The sequence below is a fragment of the Myxocyprinus asiaticus genome, chromosome 32 (genome assembly GCF_019703515.2).
Source record: "Myxocyprinus asiaticus isolate MX2 ecotype Aquarium Trade chromosome 32, UBuf_Myxa_2, whole genome shotgun sequence".
Classification (NCBI taxonomy): Eukaryota; Metazoa; Chordata; class Actinopteri; order Cypriniformes; family Catostomidae; genus Myxocyprinus; species Myxocyprinus asiaticus.
In genome coordinates, this window is record NC_059375.1 from 15748319 (window position 1) to 15764844 (window position 16526).

Consider the following 16526-nt stretch of genomic DNA (forward strand, 5'->3'; position numbering starts at 1 on the left):
AACTCCAAAAACTCCAGCCTAACAGACACTCTCTTTAAATGCCAATATAACATAACATTAAACATGAACAAATCTCCTCCTATTCTTATCTTACTCAAAAATCCATAAAATAACACTTAGTTTTAACATTTGTTCACCCCATCCTGCAAAGCATGCTGGGAAATGGAAATCTCCTACCCAGTTTCATCAATGCTACAAAAATATTCATGTAATGCTATCTCAAATTGATTGAGTAAACTTAATTTTTACAAATTTAATTGAATAGAACATTCTAGAATTGTGTTACTTTAATTCATTTTAATTAAGTAAACTGAACAACCTGCAAATATCCATGCACTGGGCTTGAATAATTAATGAGCTCGCATGGTTTCACTGATTGCAAGATAATTTACATAGTTTTATTGTTAATTGTTGTTTTGTGCAGACTTGAGTTCAATTACCTGTTCATGATCTAAAAAAAGATCTGTTGATTGTCACGGTCATGGTGTTTTGTGCACCAAGTGCTGAAGACTGCTTGTGCAGCTCTATATCTTGTTTCTATCACCAGTAATGCTGAGTGATGTTGTCTCATAGACTACATACTGTAGCGTGCATTAAGTTTCCCTGTGGGAGACTTCTGTTTGTCATGTAGTTCACGATTAATTATATGTTTGTAAGGAAAATTTTAAATGTGAAATGTTCTAATACAATGTTAACTTAAATTTAAGTTTAAGTACCATGTATATCATATTTATAAGTAAAAGTTACTGGATTTACTAAAATGTTTAAGTTAAATGTACTCACTCACTTTAATCAATATAATGTCATTAAGTAGATTTTACTTAGTTTTATACCATTAAGATTTACTTAGAAAAACTGTGCACTCGCGAAATAAAAATAAGTAAATCGTACTAATCTTTTTTTTTTTTCAGCGTGTGTTTCCTGCTAAATGAGCTCCAAAAATAAGGTTAGGATGGCAAGGGAAGGCTCATTAAAATTCATGAGGAGCGCTAACTGATTGGTCAGTGGTACATTCTGTTCACCTGCCATCCTACTTTTATGAAATTAGCTCGCGGGCCACATGAAATGAGGTGGCGGGCCGAATATGGGTTTGACTTTGACACCTAGGATGTAAATGACCATGTTCACATAAATGATTCCCTAATTCACTTAAGCCCTGTTGCAGCCTTAAAAGGACTTTGTCAGAAGTCAATGTCTTCTTTTTTGAAGTTTATCACTATATTTCGACTAAGTTATATAAAATAGGGTGTTTCATATTTTTATTTGTTTACAGTATATTTGCTGTAGTATAAATGTATATGTTCAATTTAATATTGGCAACATCATTTGATTAATTTCACCCTAATTAAATATACTGTAGAACTATCAGGTGATATTATTTAATCCTGCAATCAGAACTGATTTTTTATTTTTTTATATTGTCTTTATTAAAGAGCTTCCAGGTAGTTAGCTACGTTTTGTAGATAACTTGTAGGCTAACTAATTTTCTACAAGTGTAGCTAGACTAAAAGTTTACTACTTAAGTTATGTGTAGCTTGTAGCTTAGAAAGATAGTTTCAAAGTAGCTTCCTCAACACTGCAAGTAGGAATATCCCACATCTGACTTTGGATGGAATGCAACAATACTAATGCGATCTAACCCAGCCAATTGCATTCAACTAATATGCTGATCAGTTGATGGGGGGGGGGTCCACACTAGACTTTGTGGTCTGTTCACTTCCATTAATACGAATGCAATTGCGGGGGAACAGAAATGACTTCTAGGGTCAATACAAATAAAAAATTTAAAGGAATAGTTCACCCAAAAATGAGAATCAAATATGTTGGCTACGTCATCAAACCTGGTTCCTGCAACACGGCATCACAATGTTTAGTTCTGTGACATGATGAGGACCAATTTAGAGTTTATTAAAGATTTTATTTTGATTTGAGAGTGAATAACTTAAATGTTGTTCTGTTCATCACCCAAAGCGATTGTATGCCTAAAGACGACTTGGAATGCACAGTGCCTTTAGAAAATCATCATACCCCTTTAGAATTGTCACTTTTTTTGTCTTACAGCCTGAAATCAAAACCCATTAAAAAATATATTTTTCCAGCTTTATTTACACATTTTGCCTTACAACATTCAAGTAACAAAAAAGAAAAAAAAAGAAAAGAAAAACAGTTCCAAAAATTTATAAAAGATGAAAAACTAGAATAACAGGGTTTGAAAAGTGATCATTACTCTGGATTTAATACTTTGTAGAGCTACCTTTTGTTTTCATTACAGCTATCAGTCTGTTTGGATGTCTCTACAAACAGGGACTAAAAACGGTTCAAGGAACGAAAATGAAAACGAACAGAATTTTTAGCAGAACATAACCGAAAACCAGAACAAAGTGATTTTCAATTGTTCCGGAGTGAAAACTTTATTTTTAAATGCTGGAAACCGGTTATAACCGGTTCATTTTGTTCCGATAATTTTTTTCATGAAACTAAAGGGCAAACGATTTATCACAGTATATTTTTGGAACTACACCACTTCATGTTGCCCGTAAAAATAAAAAGTGCTTTGAACCTGAAGGAAACTGCTGCATCACACATGTCTTTGCCTAATTGTCCTTTGTGGATGTCGTATTCTGTGAATGAAGACCTTTTTAACAGCTATGTATAATCTTTCACAGTTGCCTTTGGCCTCTTGATAGCTTTCCTGATCAATATCCTCATGGCACGGTCATCCAGTGTGGAGGGACGCCCTGATCTAGACAAGGTTTTGGTTGTGCCATCCGCATTCCAGTTTTTGAAAATGCTCTAAACAGTGCTCAGAGGGATAGTTAAAGCCTCTGAAATATTTTGTACCCTTCTCCTAACCTGTGCCTTTCCATAATTTTATCCCGGAGTCCTTTTGAAAGCACCTTTCCAACCATGGCGAATTCTTGAATTCATTACCATGCACTACTAGTAATGGAATCATCATGGAACAGCCGGTTTTATTCTGAAGTAATCAAAACCACTACATTTGATGTTAGGTGGGGGCCGATTAGACAGGTATGTGATCTGAAAGGTGACTGGTTGAACCTGAGCATGTTTGTAATGGTTACTTTAATTTACTAATTAATTTTGAATAATTGTTCAGATTTATTTTTTCATGTTACTTTTACTTTGATGTCGAAGGTTATAATGTGTAAATACCGCTGGAAAAGGTTAGACTGAATTTATTTAAATTTCCAGGGTGTAATGTGACAAATGATAAGGATTTTGACAAGGACTTTCTATAGGCACTGTAGCACATGAGTTGTATCGATTACTTTTAATGTCCTTTTTTGGTGTTTGGTTGTCCTTTTTCAAGCTTGACATACTGAAGTCACTATTCACTTTCATTATATGACAAAAAACCTTGTGAAGACTTTTTCAAAATTCACCTTTTGTGTTCCATGGAACAAAGTCATGCAGAGCTGTCATTTTGGGCAAACTACTCCTTTAAAGCTTTGCATTGTTGAGGTTTCCAAAGTAATTTTGCAAGCTCAAAGCCTAGTGTGACCACACCTTTAGAGCAAAAATAAATAAAAAAAATATGTGTTTAACAGAATTAAAACAGAACCAAAATAATTTCAAAAAGAGCATCAGAATGAAAAGTCAAGTTTAACATATACATTACATTCTTTATTTGTATGAGTTTTATGTTAGAAATGGCAAACAGACATCTTCACTTATTTACCCAACACCCCTCTCTCTATAAATATATTTATGAAGGCTCTGATGGATGTGTACAGTGATGGCCAGAAAGAAAAAACACCCTAAAGCGATTCACACAAAAAGAAGCAGTTTTATGGAAACACTGTCTATGAAGCCTATATATTTAATGCATTATAAAAAGTATAATATTTGAGCACTCATATTTTATTAACCACATTTATTTTTATAAAATGGACCGATTCCTGGTTACACATTTACATGCACAGTCTGGCCAATAAAAAGGTCGCCGTTTGGATTTAAATAAGCAGATACTTAAGAGTCTATGATTTTTTTTTTTTTTTTTTTATCATTATTGCAGTGATTAATATGTTTCAGCTGGCAACAATTCTTTTAACCCTAACTGATGCAGTGTAGCTTCTCATTTCTTAAACAACCATGTCCTTAATTAACCATGTCAAAAGGCATATTCCGTTGTCATGGACAAGATGTTACTGTGTTTCAGAAGGGGCAAATTATTGGCCTGTATCAAGCAAAGAAAACAACAAAGGAGATTGCTGAAATCACTGGAATTGTGTTAAGAACTGTCCAACGCATTATTAAAACTTGGAAGGATAGTGGTGAACCGTCAGCTTGCGGAAGAAATGTGGTCGGAAAAAAATCTTGAATGATTGTGACTGGAGATCACTAAAACTCTTGGTAAAGTCACTTTGTAAAAAAATCGACAGTAGAACTCACGGTTGTGTTTAATAGTGAAAGTAAGAACATTTCCACACGCACAGGATTGGGACTAAACAAACAGCTGTGTGGCCACAAGAAAGTCACTTGTTAGTGAGGCTAATCAGAAAGAAATTACTTCAATTTGCTAGGGAGCATAAAGATTGGACTGTGGAGCAATGGAAAAAGGTCATGTGGTCTAATGAGTCCAGATTTCCCTATTCCAAAGCGAAGGGCACGTCAGATTAAGAAGTGAAGCGCATGAAGCAATGTACCCGTCATGCATAGTGCCCACTGTACAAGCCTCTGGAGGCAGTGTTTTGATCTGGGGTTGCTCCAATTGGTCAGGTCTAGGCTCAGCAATGTTATGCTGCAATAAAATGAAGCCAGATGTCTATCTGAATGTACTGAATGACCAGGTTATCCAATCAATGGATTTTTTTCTCCCCTGATGGCACGGGCATATTCCAGGATGACGATGCCTGGTTTATAGGGCTCAAATTGTGAAAGAGTGGTTCAGGGAGCATAAGGAATCATTTTCACACATGAATTGGCCACCACAGAGTCCTGACCTTAACCGCATTGAAATTCTTTGGGATGGGCTGGAGAAGACTTTATGGAGTGTTTCGACTCACACCTCGAAATAAATAAATAAATAAGGTTGTCGAAACATTGTCATGACGAATGCACACCGTAATCAAAGCTAAAGGCGGTCCAACAAAATATTAGAGTATGCAACTTTTTTTTTTTGGCCAGTCAGTGTAATATAATGCATTGCATTATAATTCATGTATTTTTTTAAAAAAAATTTTAATCATGTTTTACAATGCATTATACTATTTAAAAGTACAGTGCATCCGGAAAGTATTCACACCACTTCACTTTTTCCACATTTTGTTATGTTACAGCCTTATTCCAAAATGGATTAAATTAATAATTTTCCTCAAAATTCTACAAACAATACCCCATAATGACAACGTGAAAGAAGTTTGTTTGAAATCTTTGCAAATTTATTAAAAATAAAAAACGAAAAAAATCACATGTACATAAGTATTCACAGCCTTTGCTCAATACTTTGTTGAAGCACCTTTGGCACCAATTACAGCCTCAAGTCTTTTTGAGTATGATGCTACAAGCTTGGCACACCTATTTTTGGGCAGTTTCTCCCATTCTTCTTTGCAGGACCTCTCAAGCTCCATCAGGTTGGATGGGGAGCGTCAGTGCACAGCCATTTTCAGATCTCTCCTGAGATGTTCAATCGGGTTCAAGTCTGGGCTCTGGCTGGGCCACACAAGGACATTCACAGAGTTGTCCCGTAGCCACTCCTTTGTTATCTTGGCTGTGTGCTTAGGGTCGTTGTCCTGTTGGAAGATGAACCTTCGCCCCAGTCTGAGGTCCAGAGCGCTCTGGAGCAGGTTTTCATCAAGGATGTCTCTGTACATTGCTGCATTCATCTTTCCCTCGATCCTGACTAGTCTCCCAGTTCCTGACGCTGAAAAACATCCCCACAGCATGATGCTGCCACCACCATGCTTCACTGTAGGGATGGTATTGGCCAGGTGATGAGCGGTGCCTGGTTTCCTCCAGACATGACACTTGCCATTCAGGCCAAAGAGTTCAATCTTAGTTTCATCAGACCAGAGAATTTTGTTTCTCATGGTCTGAGAGTCCTTCAGGTGCCTTTTGGCAAACTCCAGGTGGGCTGTCATGTGCCTTTTACTGAGGAGTGGCTTCCGTCTGGCCACTCTACCATACAGGCCTGATTGGTGGAGTGCTGCAGAGATGGTTGCTCTTCTGGAAGGTTCTCCTCTCTCCACAGAGAAATGCTGGAGCTCTGTCAGAGTGACCATTGGGTTCTTGGTCACCTCCCTGACTAAGGCCCTTCTCCCCCGATCGCTCAGTTTGGCCGGGCGGCCAGCTCTAGGAAGAGTCCTGATGGTTCCAAACTTCTTCCATTTATGGATGATGGAGGCCACTGTGCTCATTGGGACCTTCAATGCTGCAGAAATTATTCTGTACCCTTCCCCAGATCTGTGCCTCGATACAATCCTGTCTCGGAGGTCTACAGACAATTCCTTGGACTTCATGGCTTGGTTTGTGCTCTGACATGCACTGTTAACTGTGGGACCTTATATAGACAGTTGTGTGCCTTTCCAAATCATGTCCAATCAACTGAATTTACCACAGGTGGACTCCAATCAAGTTGTAGAAACATCTCAAGGATGATCAGTGGAAACAGGATGCACCTGAGCTCAATTTTGAGTGTCATGGCAAAGGCTGTGAATACTTATGTACGTGATTTTTTTTTTCATTTTTTATTTTTAATAAATTTGCAAAGATTTCAAACAAACTTCTTTCACATTGTCATTATGGAGTATTGTTTGTAGAATTTTGAGGAAAATAATGAATTTAATCCATTCTGGAATAAGGCTGTAACATAACAAAATGTGGAAAAAGTGAAGCGCTCTGAATACTTTCCAGATGCACTGTATAAAACACATAGGTAAATAGTCTACTTTATTACAACTGTGGTCTCAATTATTTATGAAATATATAAAAAATTGCAATGTGTTTTAAAAGCCATTATAAATACCTTTATAATGCATTACATAAAAAGGATTCATGGAAAGTGTTAGCAGATTTATTTTATTTCAAGATCAATCACCAAGTTAAACAGATTTGAGAAAGGCTGAAAATGGCCAACCACTGTCTTGAGATAGCAGCACAGGGGTAAGCAGAAGATAGTTTTGTCAGTACCACCATTTCCATCTAACCCATTGTCTAACCTGTGTGCAAACAGTTAATATTTGCAAAGCTGGGGACCTATTCAAAGGCAGTCTTAAAACCAACAGATTATGAAGGAACAACACACAAGCACCCTGCACAAACAGACCCAGATATGAGTTCATCTCTCTGAGCTGGTAATGTGGTCTGCACAAGCCATACAGCAGTGTGATCTAATCACAGCTCAGACCTGCAGGGAGTTGTAGAGTCATAATCACCTCCCTTTCGGGTGCCTATATCAGGCTTTATTTCATGTTGACTAACCAACTCACAACGCCACACCTGAGATTCTCTTGAGTTGTGTTCTCTGATGTAATGCCACTGCGAACAGTAAGACCTTGACCGAATACATGTTTAAACCAATTAATGCCTATTCATATTGGCATATTAAGTGACATTTATCAGTATAGGTGACTATGACTGACTTGAATGTGACTTTAAAGTGTCACATAACTTATCACATTCACATTCTTCTGGGTCATTTAAGCTTTAAAGTGAGGCACTATCCACTGCCATTTTATTGAAAAGACTGACTGAGATATTCCTTAAAACATCTCCTTTTGTGTTTCTCATAAGAAAGAAAGTCATACAGGTTTGGAACGACATGAGGGTGAGTAAATTATGACAGATTCTTTTCTTTTTTTTTTTTTTTACTATTCTTTTAAGGCCGTGTGACTTGATTTAATTTTTTTAATTTAAAAAAAAAAAAAAGAAAAGGGGACAGTGGTGGCTTAGCGGTTAAGGGTTACTGATCAGAAGGTTGGGGGTTCAAGCCCCAGTACTGCCAAGATGCCACTGTTGGGCCCTTGAGCAAGGCCCTTGACCTTATCTGCTCCAGGGGCGCCGTATCATGGCTGATCCTGCACTCTGACCCCAGCTTAGCTGGGATATGTGAAAAAAAAGAATTTCACTGTATATGTGCAAATGTATAATGTGTGATAAATAAATAAAATTAATAAAATTAATTAATTAATCCATATCGCATTGATCCATATATGCATTTGCGTTTGCTAGTTTCAGAAGCATGTCTGAGCTGTGTCAAAGTAATATTTATTGATGTCCACAGCTGAACTAAAAATAAATAAATAAATCTGGAGTTTTGCATTCACATACGATTGTAATTCTGAACTGTGGGTGATAATTACTCATAACAATGAGATTTACAAAAGAACAGAGTAATTTTAATCCTGCTGGAAAATTATTTGGTGCACTGATAATTACCCCAAACTCACATTCCATTGAGTCAATTTATCCCTCTCCTCTATAATAGGCTCAAGGCTTATTTATATTATATACTTTGTGTACTGTTATACGTACACATCAACATGGACATGAAATCTCCAGTTAGTTGAGAATGTCACAAAGTGCCTGCAGCTGTCAAGGGCTGACAGAAGTTTCCGGCATTACGAGGGCTTTTTAGTAGGCTGCATTTTCCCCTCGTTCAGCATGTAATATTTTTACACTCATTTAGCCCTGTTAATTAGACCATGTGGATTCTGCCTCAGTAATTAGCTATTTAACAATGGCTCAAGGCCTGATAATTTTCTTTTTTGCTTTCATTTTTTTGCCTTGATATTTTTTTTTTAAATCAAGCTTTTGAAATGAGTCACTTCTGTATATTTCAATCTTTGGAGGAAAACTAAGGGTTTAGTAAGGAATGGGTAATTTCAGGTTCTGCATTTATGTTAGAATTAACGGAATATTCAAAAAAGTCATTCAGAAAAGTAGACAAAACTCAATATTATGTGTATCAGCCAAGGTCAAAACTTAATCAGGGCTCGCGGCAAATATGCCACTAGATATCTGAAATTAGGAGGCACAAAAAAGCCCTTCTAGTGAATTCCTCTGTTATTAAATATGATATATTTCATGACATTCTATTTTTGTTGCATTTAATTGTGGATTTAGTGCCTCTGCAGACACTGCAATGACCTGTGGCTGTCAAATATCTGTGTCCACTGCCTCAGAGGCAAGTATTTTTTAATGTGTAGCTTATAAAGTGTTTTTAAACTGGTCAGATTACTCATTTATTTTAATTCGATTCAGTTGAAGTATTTGGCAAAGCTAGAAAAAAATGCCCATGTTCCAGGGGACAAATATTGCCTCTTAATAATAATAAAATAATTAATTTCTGACACTAGTATCAGCAAAACTAGAGTTGAACGAAAATATAATCAGTGTTGTCTTGAGTCAATTTCCAAAAACCCCTAAATTAAGACAAACTGTTTTTATTTCTAGTCCTGGAAATGAACAAAATGCCAAACATTAGGCAGTGTTGCCATAAATACCACCTGAGTTCCGCATATGTCTCATCCACCTGTGCTCTTTTTATGGTGGTAATTTGTGAATGTTACTTTGCAATATTTCCATAAATATTGCATTAAGCACCGCTTGAGATGTATTTGATCCTCCTGTGCTCCGATCATGGCAATGCAATTTAAAGAGAGCCACCACCAGCACCCCACAGCACACAAGAGTAGAGAGACATTAGAGCAGCTATAATGTCAAAAGCCAGTGAGCTTGATCTTCAGGGCCAGAAACTTGGGCATCAAAAAAGTCTGAGACCACACTGAAAATGTATTGTGAAATAAGTTTATGCTTAAAACTTTAAAGTTAGGCATTTGAGGGAATCATTTGAAAGCTCAGAATATTAACTCATAGAATACCATTAATTTTGCATTTATGTTACATAAAATAACAAAATAAAGGCTGAAAACTTTGGCATCACAAATAAGCGCCACCTAAAGTTAATGTGGTAGAAATGTTAATGTACATATATAAAAGTCTTTTACATTGCACTTAAATCATATATCAGGTCATATATCAAATGAAAGCTCTCATTCTCAGGAATATGACTGTAGAGTCTATTTTGTTGCCCTCATACCACAGTTTGAAATATTTCAAAAGAATCAAAAAGTGAAATATGATTTCTCTTAGACATCAAATACAAAAGTCTCTTTTATGGGGCGCTCAATGATGCTGTAAGCCCCAAGTAGCCAAAAACTTTATATCTGCTTTTATATCTGCAGTTTTCTACAAAGGGAGCCATTTTTTTTTACTTGTGTGAGCTTGCGTTTGTGAATAATCTAATGTTATATCTTGGATGTCCAGAACAAAGTATGCAGTCAAGCAGGAAAATCAAGCTAAACAAATCATCAGAAAAATGTTATGTTATCGACTATTGGTGATAAAATGTTTTATATCACCACAAAGGGGAGAATCTCAAATTTCTAATGACATCCAGATTGAGTTTATAGTCCACTCAGAGGCCGAGATATTCAATGAAACAATGGTTTCATTTTAGATCTGTATTTTGTGATAGAAGGTGACAGAGGAAAAAAAAAAAAACATTTCCTAGTACTTGCTGCCATCTAGTGGAATAAAATTAGACTTTTCTTTATTATTATTATTATTATTATTATTTCTGTTCATCATAAGATTGTAAACATATGCAATATTTTTTGAATAATTGGATTATTTGGGGGATGTTCTGAAAAACTGAAACCAATTTTTTTGCAATTAGTTCACAGTATGTGTGAATGGTGAGCTTTTAGATGTAGGATCTTATGGGCAGAAGAATTGTTAATTTCCATGCTCATAGGCCAGCAGTCACACTAAAATTCCTGAACGTCATAAATTGAAGACTCTGTTCTGCTGGCTCTAAGGAGTCTAGCTAAACCATCATCTGGCTAATGTTGACCGTCTTGAGAACAAAGAAGAGTTCTGTGGACGCATCAAGATTCTTCCTCTCCATGTCGTAAATCAGGAATGCCCTGAACTTAATGGTTATCACATGACATCTCGACCATCTGCTAGAGACTCCCAGAAGGGAGTATCTCAGATGGATCTTATTTCCACACTCCTAGACGACCCCCCCCACCACAACTGGCACACACTTTCCAAAAGATAAAGAACTGTCGCCATGGAAACCCCATGGAACGCTAAGATACTCCTTTATCCTTCAACTTAACCAATTTGACACACTTAAAATGAGACATTTCCTGTGTCATATGCTAAAACTCTGTACGAGACGAGAGAGCTTGAATACTGTCTTACGGTCTTTGGAAGGATCCCTTTGCACTCTTCTTAAATCCAGGAACTTTAACACAAACAAACTTTTCTTGGTTTTTTCCAATGCATATACATATATTATGAACTATAATAATATTAAAAGACTCCATTGTCTCATTCTACACTTCTGAACGCATATAACCTATATAACCTATATGCTAAGATGCATCACATGATGCCTGACTGTGGTTAGAATCATAGAATGCATTAGTGCACACATGATGCTCAATTGTACAATGTATAATAATGTATATTTAAATGTTAATGTGTAGCAAAGTAACCATAAAGGGAAAATATGTCATGTTTCATATGTAAATGCTTGCCCATTTATGTAGAGAATGTGATAATAACAGATGTCATGTCTCTTACACCGATTTCATAATATAAAAAGTATGATTGGAACGTACTTTTTTGAGCAGGAATTTTTAAGAATCCTTTACACAAAGGATTGTAAATCAACTTCAGAAGGATGGACAGAGAGATGAACACATGGTATCTGAAAACACTTTTGATTGGCTCAAGGCACCTTTGGGGTGTGGCCAACCTCAACTCAACAAAACCCTCCCCACCAAGGAAGAATTTCACTTCTGCTGCTGCTGCTGCTTCAACTCTCTTCATCCTTCGCACAATTGCCCTCGTGGCATTTAGCCTTCTCCAGCGCCCTTCTGTCTTTGAACAATGTAGAGTCCAGGAACGCAAAGTTCCAAGGCATCTTTTCTCCTTCTCTGCTCTACGACTCACACACGTGACGGGAGTCGTGAGTCTTCCTTGCGGAAGACTTCACTTTAAAGCCGCCTCATCATCCCAGCAACAAACTGTCCATGATCTAAACAGAGGTCCAAAACATCGTCGGAACAACCAGAACTTTCTACTGACACAGCCAAAGAACCAAAGCAATGCAAGGAAACGCAACGACACACAAAGTACATCTCCAGACTTTTCCCGTAAGTACTGGTGTCTCTTTACTATAAGTTGAGTTACCCAATTGCAAATCGAGTTAGACTAAAAGAAGTATCAATTTGTTCTCAAGGCATTGTCTATAGACACCATAAAGTTTCTCAATTTCTCTGTACAAATCATTTCATTCACATTCTGTTACAATTTACTCACCAATCTGTTTGCCATGTTTGTCGATTAGCAATAAAGTCTTGTTTGTATTAAAAGATAATTGACTGTGGCATATTTTGCAAAATAATCTCATCACTTGATTTTTTTAAAAGATCTGCGCTCCGAAGCTCAAACCATATCTAAACATATTTGTGATATTATTTTCAATAGCCATGAGAATAGTATTACTCTAAGCTAATTCCTTACAAATAAATTGTGAGCAGATACAATGAGCCCGTTGTATTACAAATTAATGGTGGAGAATTTTATTCAGATTTACGATCTGATCATTTGTCATTTATCCTTCTTATAATGGTGGTCAAACGTGGCTAAATCCATTATACAATTTCCTACATATTATTGGTGAAGGTATGCGGGCACTTTAATCCACACCGTGTACATTTATACTACCAAATTTCCCTACATAGATTTGAGTGTAAAAATTGCAGATGGCAGCCCAAAAATGCACTGAAGTTTAAGGGCTTAAACCTTGAAATGTTATGATTTTTTATTTTTTTTATTTGTATTATTATTTTAAACAAAGAAAAAGTATGATGTAAAATTAATAAGAAATAAGATTCTGTACTTTTTCTAGGTCACTAATCAAATGTAAGGCATTTTGTGACATTGACCATGTGAACAGATCCTTGCTTACAGTACATCAAAGCACACAAGACACTCTTTGAAACATTCTCAAATCATGCTGGGATAACATGAATTATAAGTACTTATTCAAACTTGCAGAGTTCATCCCAGCTTTAGTGCATGCTGTCATTAAAACAGAAGGGTGGCAAACCAAATATTAATAAATTCATGTCATGTTTTCAATTCAGTTTTTCTCTCAAATTGTTAAGCTAATAACTTAATTTGTTATGGAAATTATTTTAATTACATTATATATTAAAACTGAAGCATTTTCACCAGTGGTCTCAGACTTTTTGGACCTCAATCTACAAGACAGAATTTATAAAACAGCCCTGATCCTTCACATTGCCTGCCTACATTACGATGACTAAAAAGCATTCTGGCTAAGTAACTCACTAGGTTTTGAGGCAGAATCAGAGAAACAGAAAGAGCAAGAGAAAAAATATAGACTGTAAATTAGAATTACCAAAAGAACCAGGGATGTGATTCATAAACAGAGGAGAAACCAACAGGGACCCCAATGAGAGCCATCAATATCCTGACACATTGACAGTGTTCTGCTCCAGTGAGCCAGTTGATGTGTTAGCTTTAGCACAGAGAGCAGAATGTGGGTACGTGAAGAGAGGCTTGCCTGATTGAACTCCTGCTCTACCTATCCTGATGGACAGCTCGTCCTCTTCAGAGAGCCCGGCCATAGAGTTTTTCTTCTTATCTTTGGCCGATTTTGCATCAGACGGCAGCGCCAGAGCCATATGAGGGTCCATTCCAAATCCCTGGAACACATTGGAACCATCACTCCATTACTAAATGAATAAATTAACATTTAAACTTTTGGTAGATTTTAAACAATTAGGAAATGTTTTGACTCTGCTACTGAATTAACTAGATTTTACATTTTCAATCGAAAATCAAGTCGTGGAAAACTCGCTGCCACGATGCAAGGGTGTTGCAAAGCAAAAGTGGTTTCTAAGGTATTTTAGGTAGTTGCTAGGTGGTCTCTATCATATTCTAGCCCCTAGAAACCACTCATTTCCAACCATCAATTTAAGTTTGTGATTTTTCTGCTGTTTTATCGTCCAACAGGCAAACATTGTAAGTCCAAGCACTCTGAAATGTACACTGTAAACCCTAAAGTTGTCATTACTAGAAATATCAAGTTTTCCTAATTAAGTATTACTTGAAATGTCAGGTTTTGAGCTCATAACTCAAATATTTAAGTTCAATGAACTTATTTATCTTAAAAATCCATACACTTAAGATTTTAAGTGTTATTAACTCAAACTTTTGAGCACAAAATTAAGGCTATGGGGAATACCAATAATGCTTTGCGCTTTAATTATTTAATTATGTTTCCTTGGTCAAAGGGAAGTTATGGGGTCATTTAAACAGTTTTAATTAAGAATTTATAGAGATTTTAGCTCTTTTGTATTATTATTTATAGTATGTTGTTTTGTTGCAAATAGTTGTTTTGTGTAATGTCACAATTAGAGTGATCAGTGTCCCATTTGGTCAAGTTAGACCCTGTTGATTAATTCTCTTTGTTCATGTGCAGTTAAAGTGCAGGTATGCATTGCTTTGGAGAATTAAGTTTATTTAATGACTGACCTAGAATAAGTTATGGTCTTTATTTGTGCTGTGTTATTTATTTATTTATTATCTAAAATTGAATCAATTCAATTAAAATTATTAACAGTAAAAACAACAATATTTAAATAGCAAATTTGATGGACCCACCAGCTTTATCACAAAAGAAGTTTACGTTTAAAACGTTAAAGTGTCCGTATACATAAGTTAGATGTATGAGATATCATTTGAAAGCTTAGAACCTGAACTTTTCAGAGATAACAATCTCTTCTGAATTTATGTTACTTAAAATAACACAATAAGGCCTCAAATCATTTGCATTGAAAATAACCGTCCCCAAAGTTAATGGGGTAGAAATATTTACATAAAAATAAAAGTCCTTCACATAGCACATAAATGGACAAGTCTTATATCAAATGAAAGCTGGCACTCTCAGAAATGTGACTGTATGTTTACTTTTGTTGCCCCAATCCCATAGTTCAAAAGATTTTCAAAAGAATCACAAAGTGAAATATGATTTCTGCAAGTCATAAAATAAAAACGTCTCTTTTATGCTCTAATAACTGCTGCTGTTTAATTTAATACTTCTTTCTTCACATCCCTAACCCTAAATATAGGAAATAGTAATAGCGATAATTTAATAGTGACCACTACTTAAATACTTGATGAAAATGCAATCACATTTTTAATACTTAAACCCAAATTCTGACATCTTGACTGGCATTACTGGAAAAATATTTGCATTAATTATTACATCAGACCATAATGTTCCATTGACCACAAATCGCTATGCTGCCATTAATTCAATAGCTACTTGAGAGTAAAGTAAAGACGCTGACTACCACACCTGGAGTCACAAGTTCGAATCCAGGGTGTGCTGAGTGACTCCAGTCAGGCTTCCTAAGCAACCAATTGGCCCGGTTGCTAGGGTGGGTAGAGGTTGGGTTGGGTTAATCTCGTTATGGTTGCTCTAATGTGGTTCTCGCTCTCAGTGGGGCACGTGGTGAGTTGTGCATGGATGCCGCAGAGAATAGCGTGAGCCTCCACACGCGTTAGGTCTCCATGTTAACGCGCACAACAAGCCACGTGATAAGATGCGCGGATTGACGGTCTCAGACGCGGAGGCAACTGAGATTCGTCCTCCACCACCCGGATTGAGGCGAGTCACTAAGCCACCATGAGGACTTAAGAGTGCATTGGGAACTGGCTATGCCAAATTAGGAAAAAATCTACTTCTCAAAATAGCAGTACGGTGATATTGCGGGCATCTGTTTGTGGCCTGTCACTAGCAAACCACCTTGGGCTATTTTTGAGCTTGAGTAAGCATGCACAAAGAGGCAGACATGATATTTATGTGACAAAGACTTCCCTAGTCACTGGCCTGCAGGCCTGAATTTATTATTAAACAAAGACATAACTGATGCAAAAATTTGCTGAATAATGGATGATTCTCTAATAACATCTGTGTACTGTTACTGAAATACTGCCTCTATGAAATTCATTCACAGCGCTCACTTAATTTGGCATTCATGAATTATAATAATAATATTGGTATACTTTGGTATACTGAGCATGAATAAAGAAATGGATAAAATAAATGGCTGATTGTACACTGACCTCTTAAAAACTTTTTAAGTGATGTCTCAGCAAAACAAGGACTAAGGTTATGAGCAGATGTGAGCACAATGGAGCGAACATCAAAGCTTGTTTAGCTCCCATTAGAGCACAGGCAGAAGTTGTTTCTTGCACTTATTGTTTGCTATTTATGGGTAAGAGTTAAAATTTAGCTAAAAGCATCAGACAAACAGTGCCTTTTCATCTTTCTTCTAAACTAGAAAACACAAATGCACATGTGGAGCAATGTGATATGAAGTGTACAAATGAAATGAAGTCATTCAGACTTAAATTAATGAAATTACTGATGCTTTGGTGAGTTTAACTTT

The 16526-nt window shown here is 36.3% G+C and overlaps 1 protein-coding gene across 2 annotated transcripts in view; it reads right to left on the reverse strand.

Moving 5' to 3' along the window:
• The window catches only part of LOC127423174 (zinc transporter ZIP11-like), a 207469-nt gene that overhangs the window by 100843 nt on the left and 90100 nt on the right, over nt 1–16526 (reverse strand). Inside the window, exon 5 of one of the 2 annotated variants that reach the window (XM_051667299.1) lies at nt 13652–13772. In XM_051667299.1, the coding sequence (XP_051523259.1) occupies nt 13652–13772 (121 nt within the window). Of the gene's footprint in view, nt 1–13630; nt 13773–16526 lie in introns of both variants that reach the window. The other variant, XM_051667298.1, reaches the window with a different exon arrangement.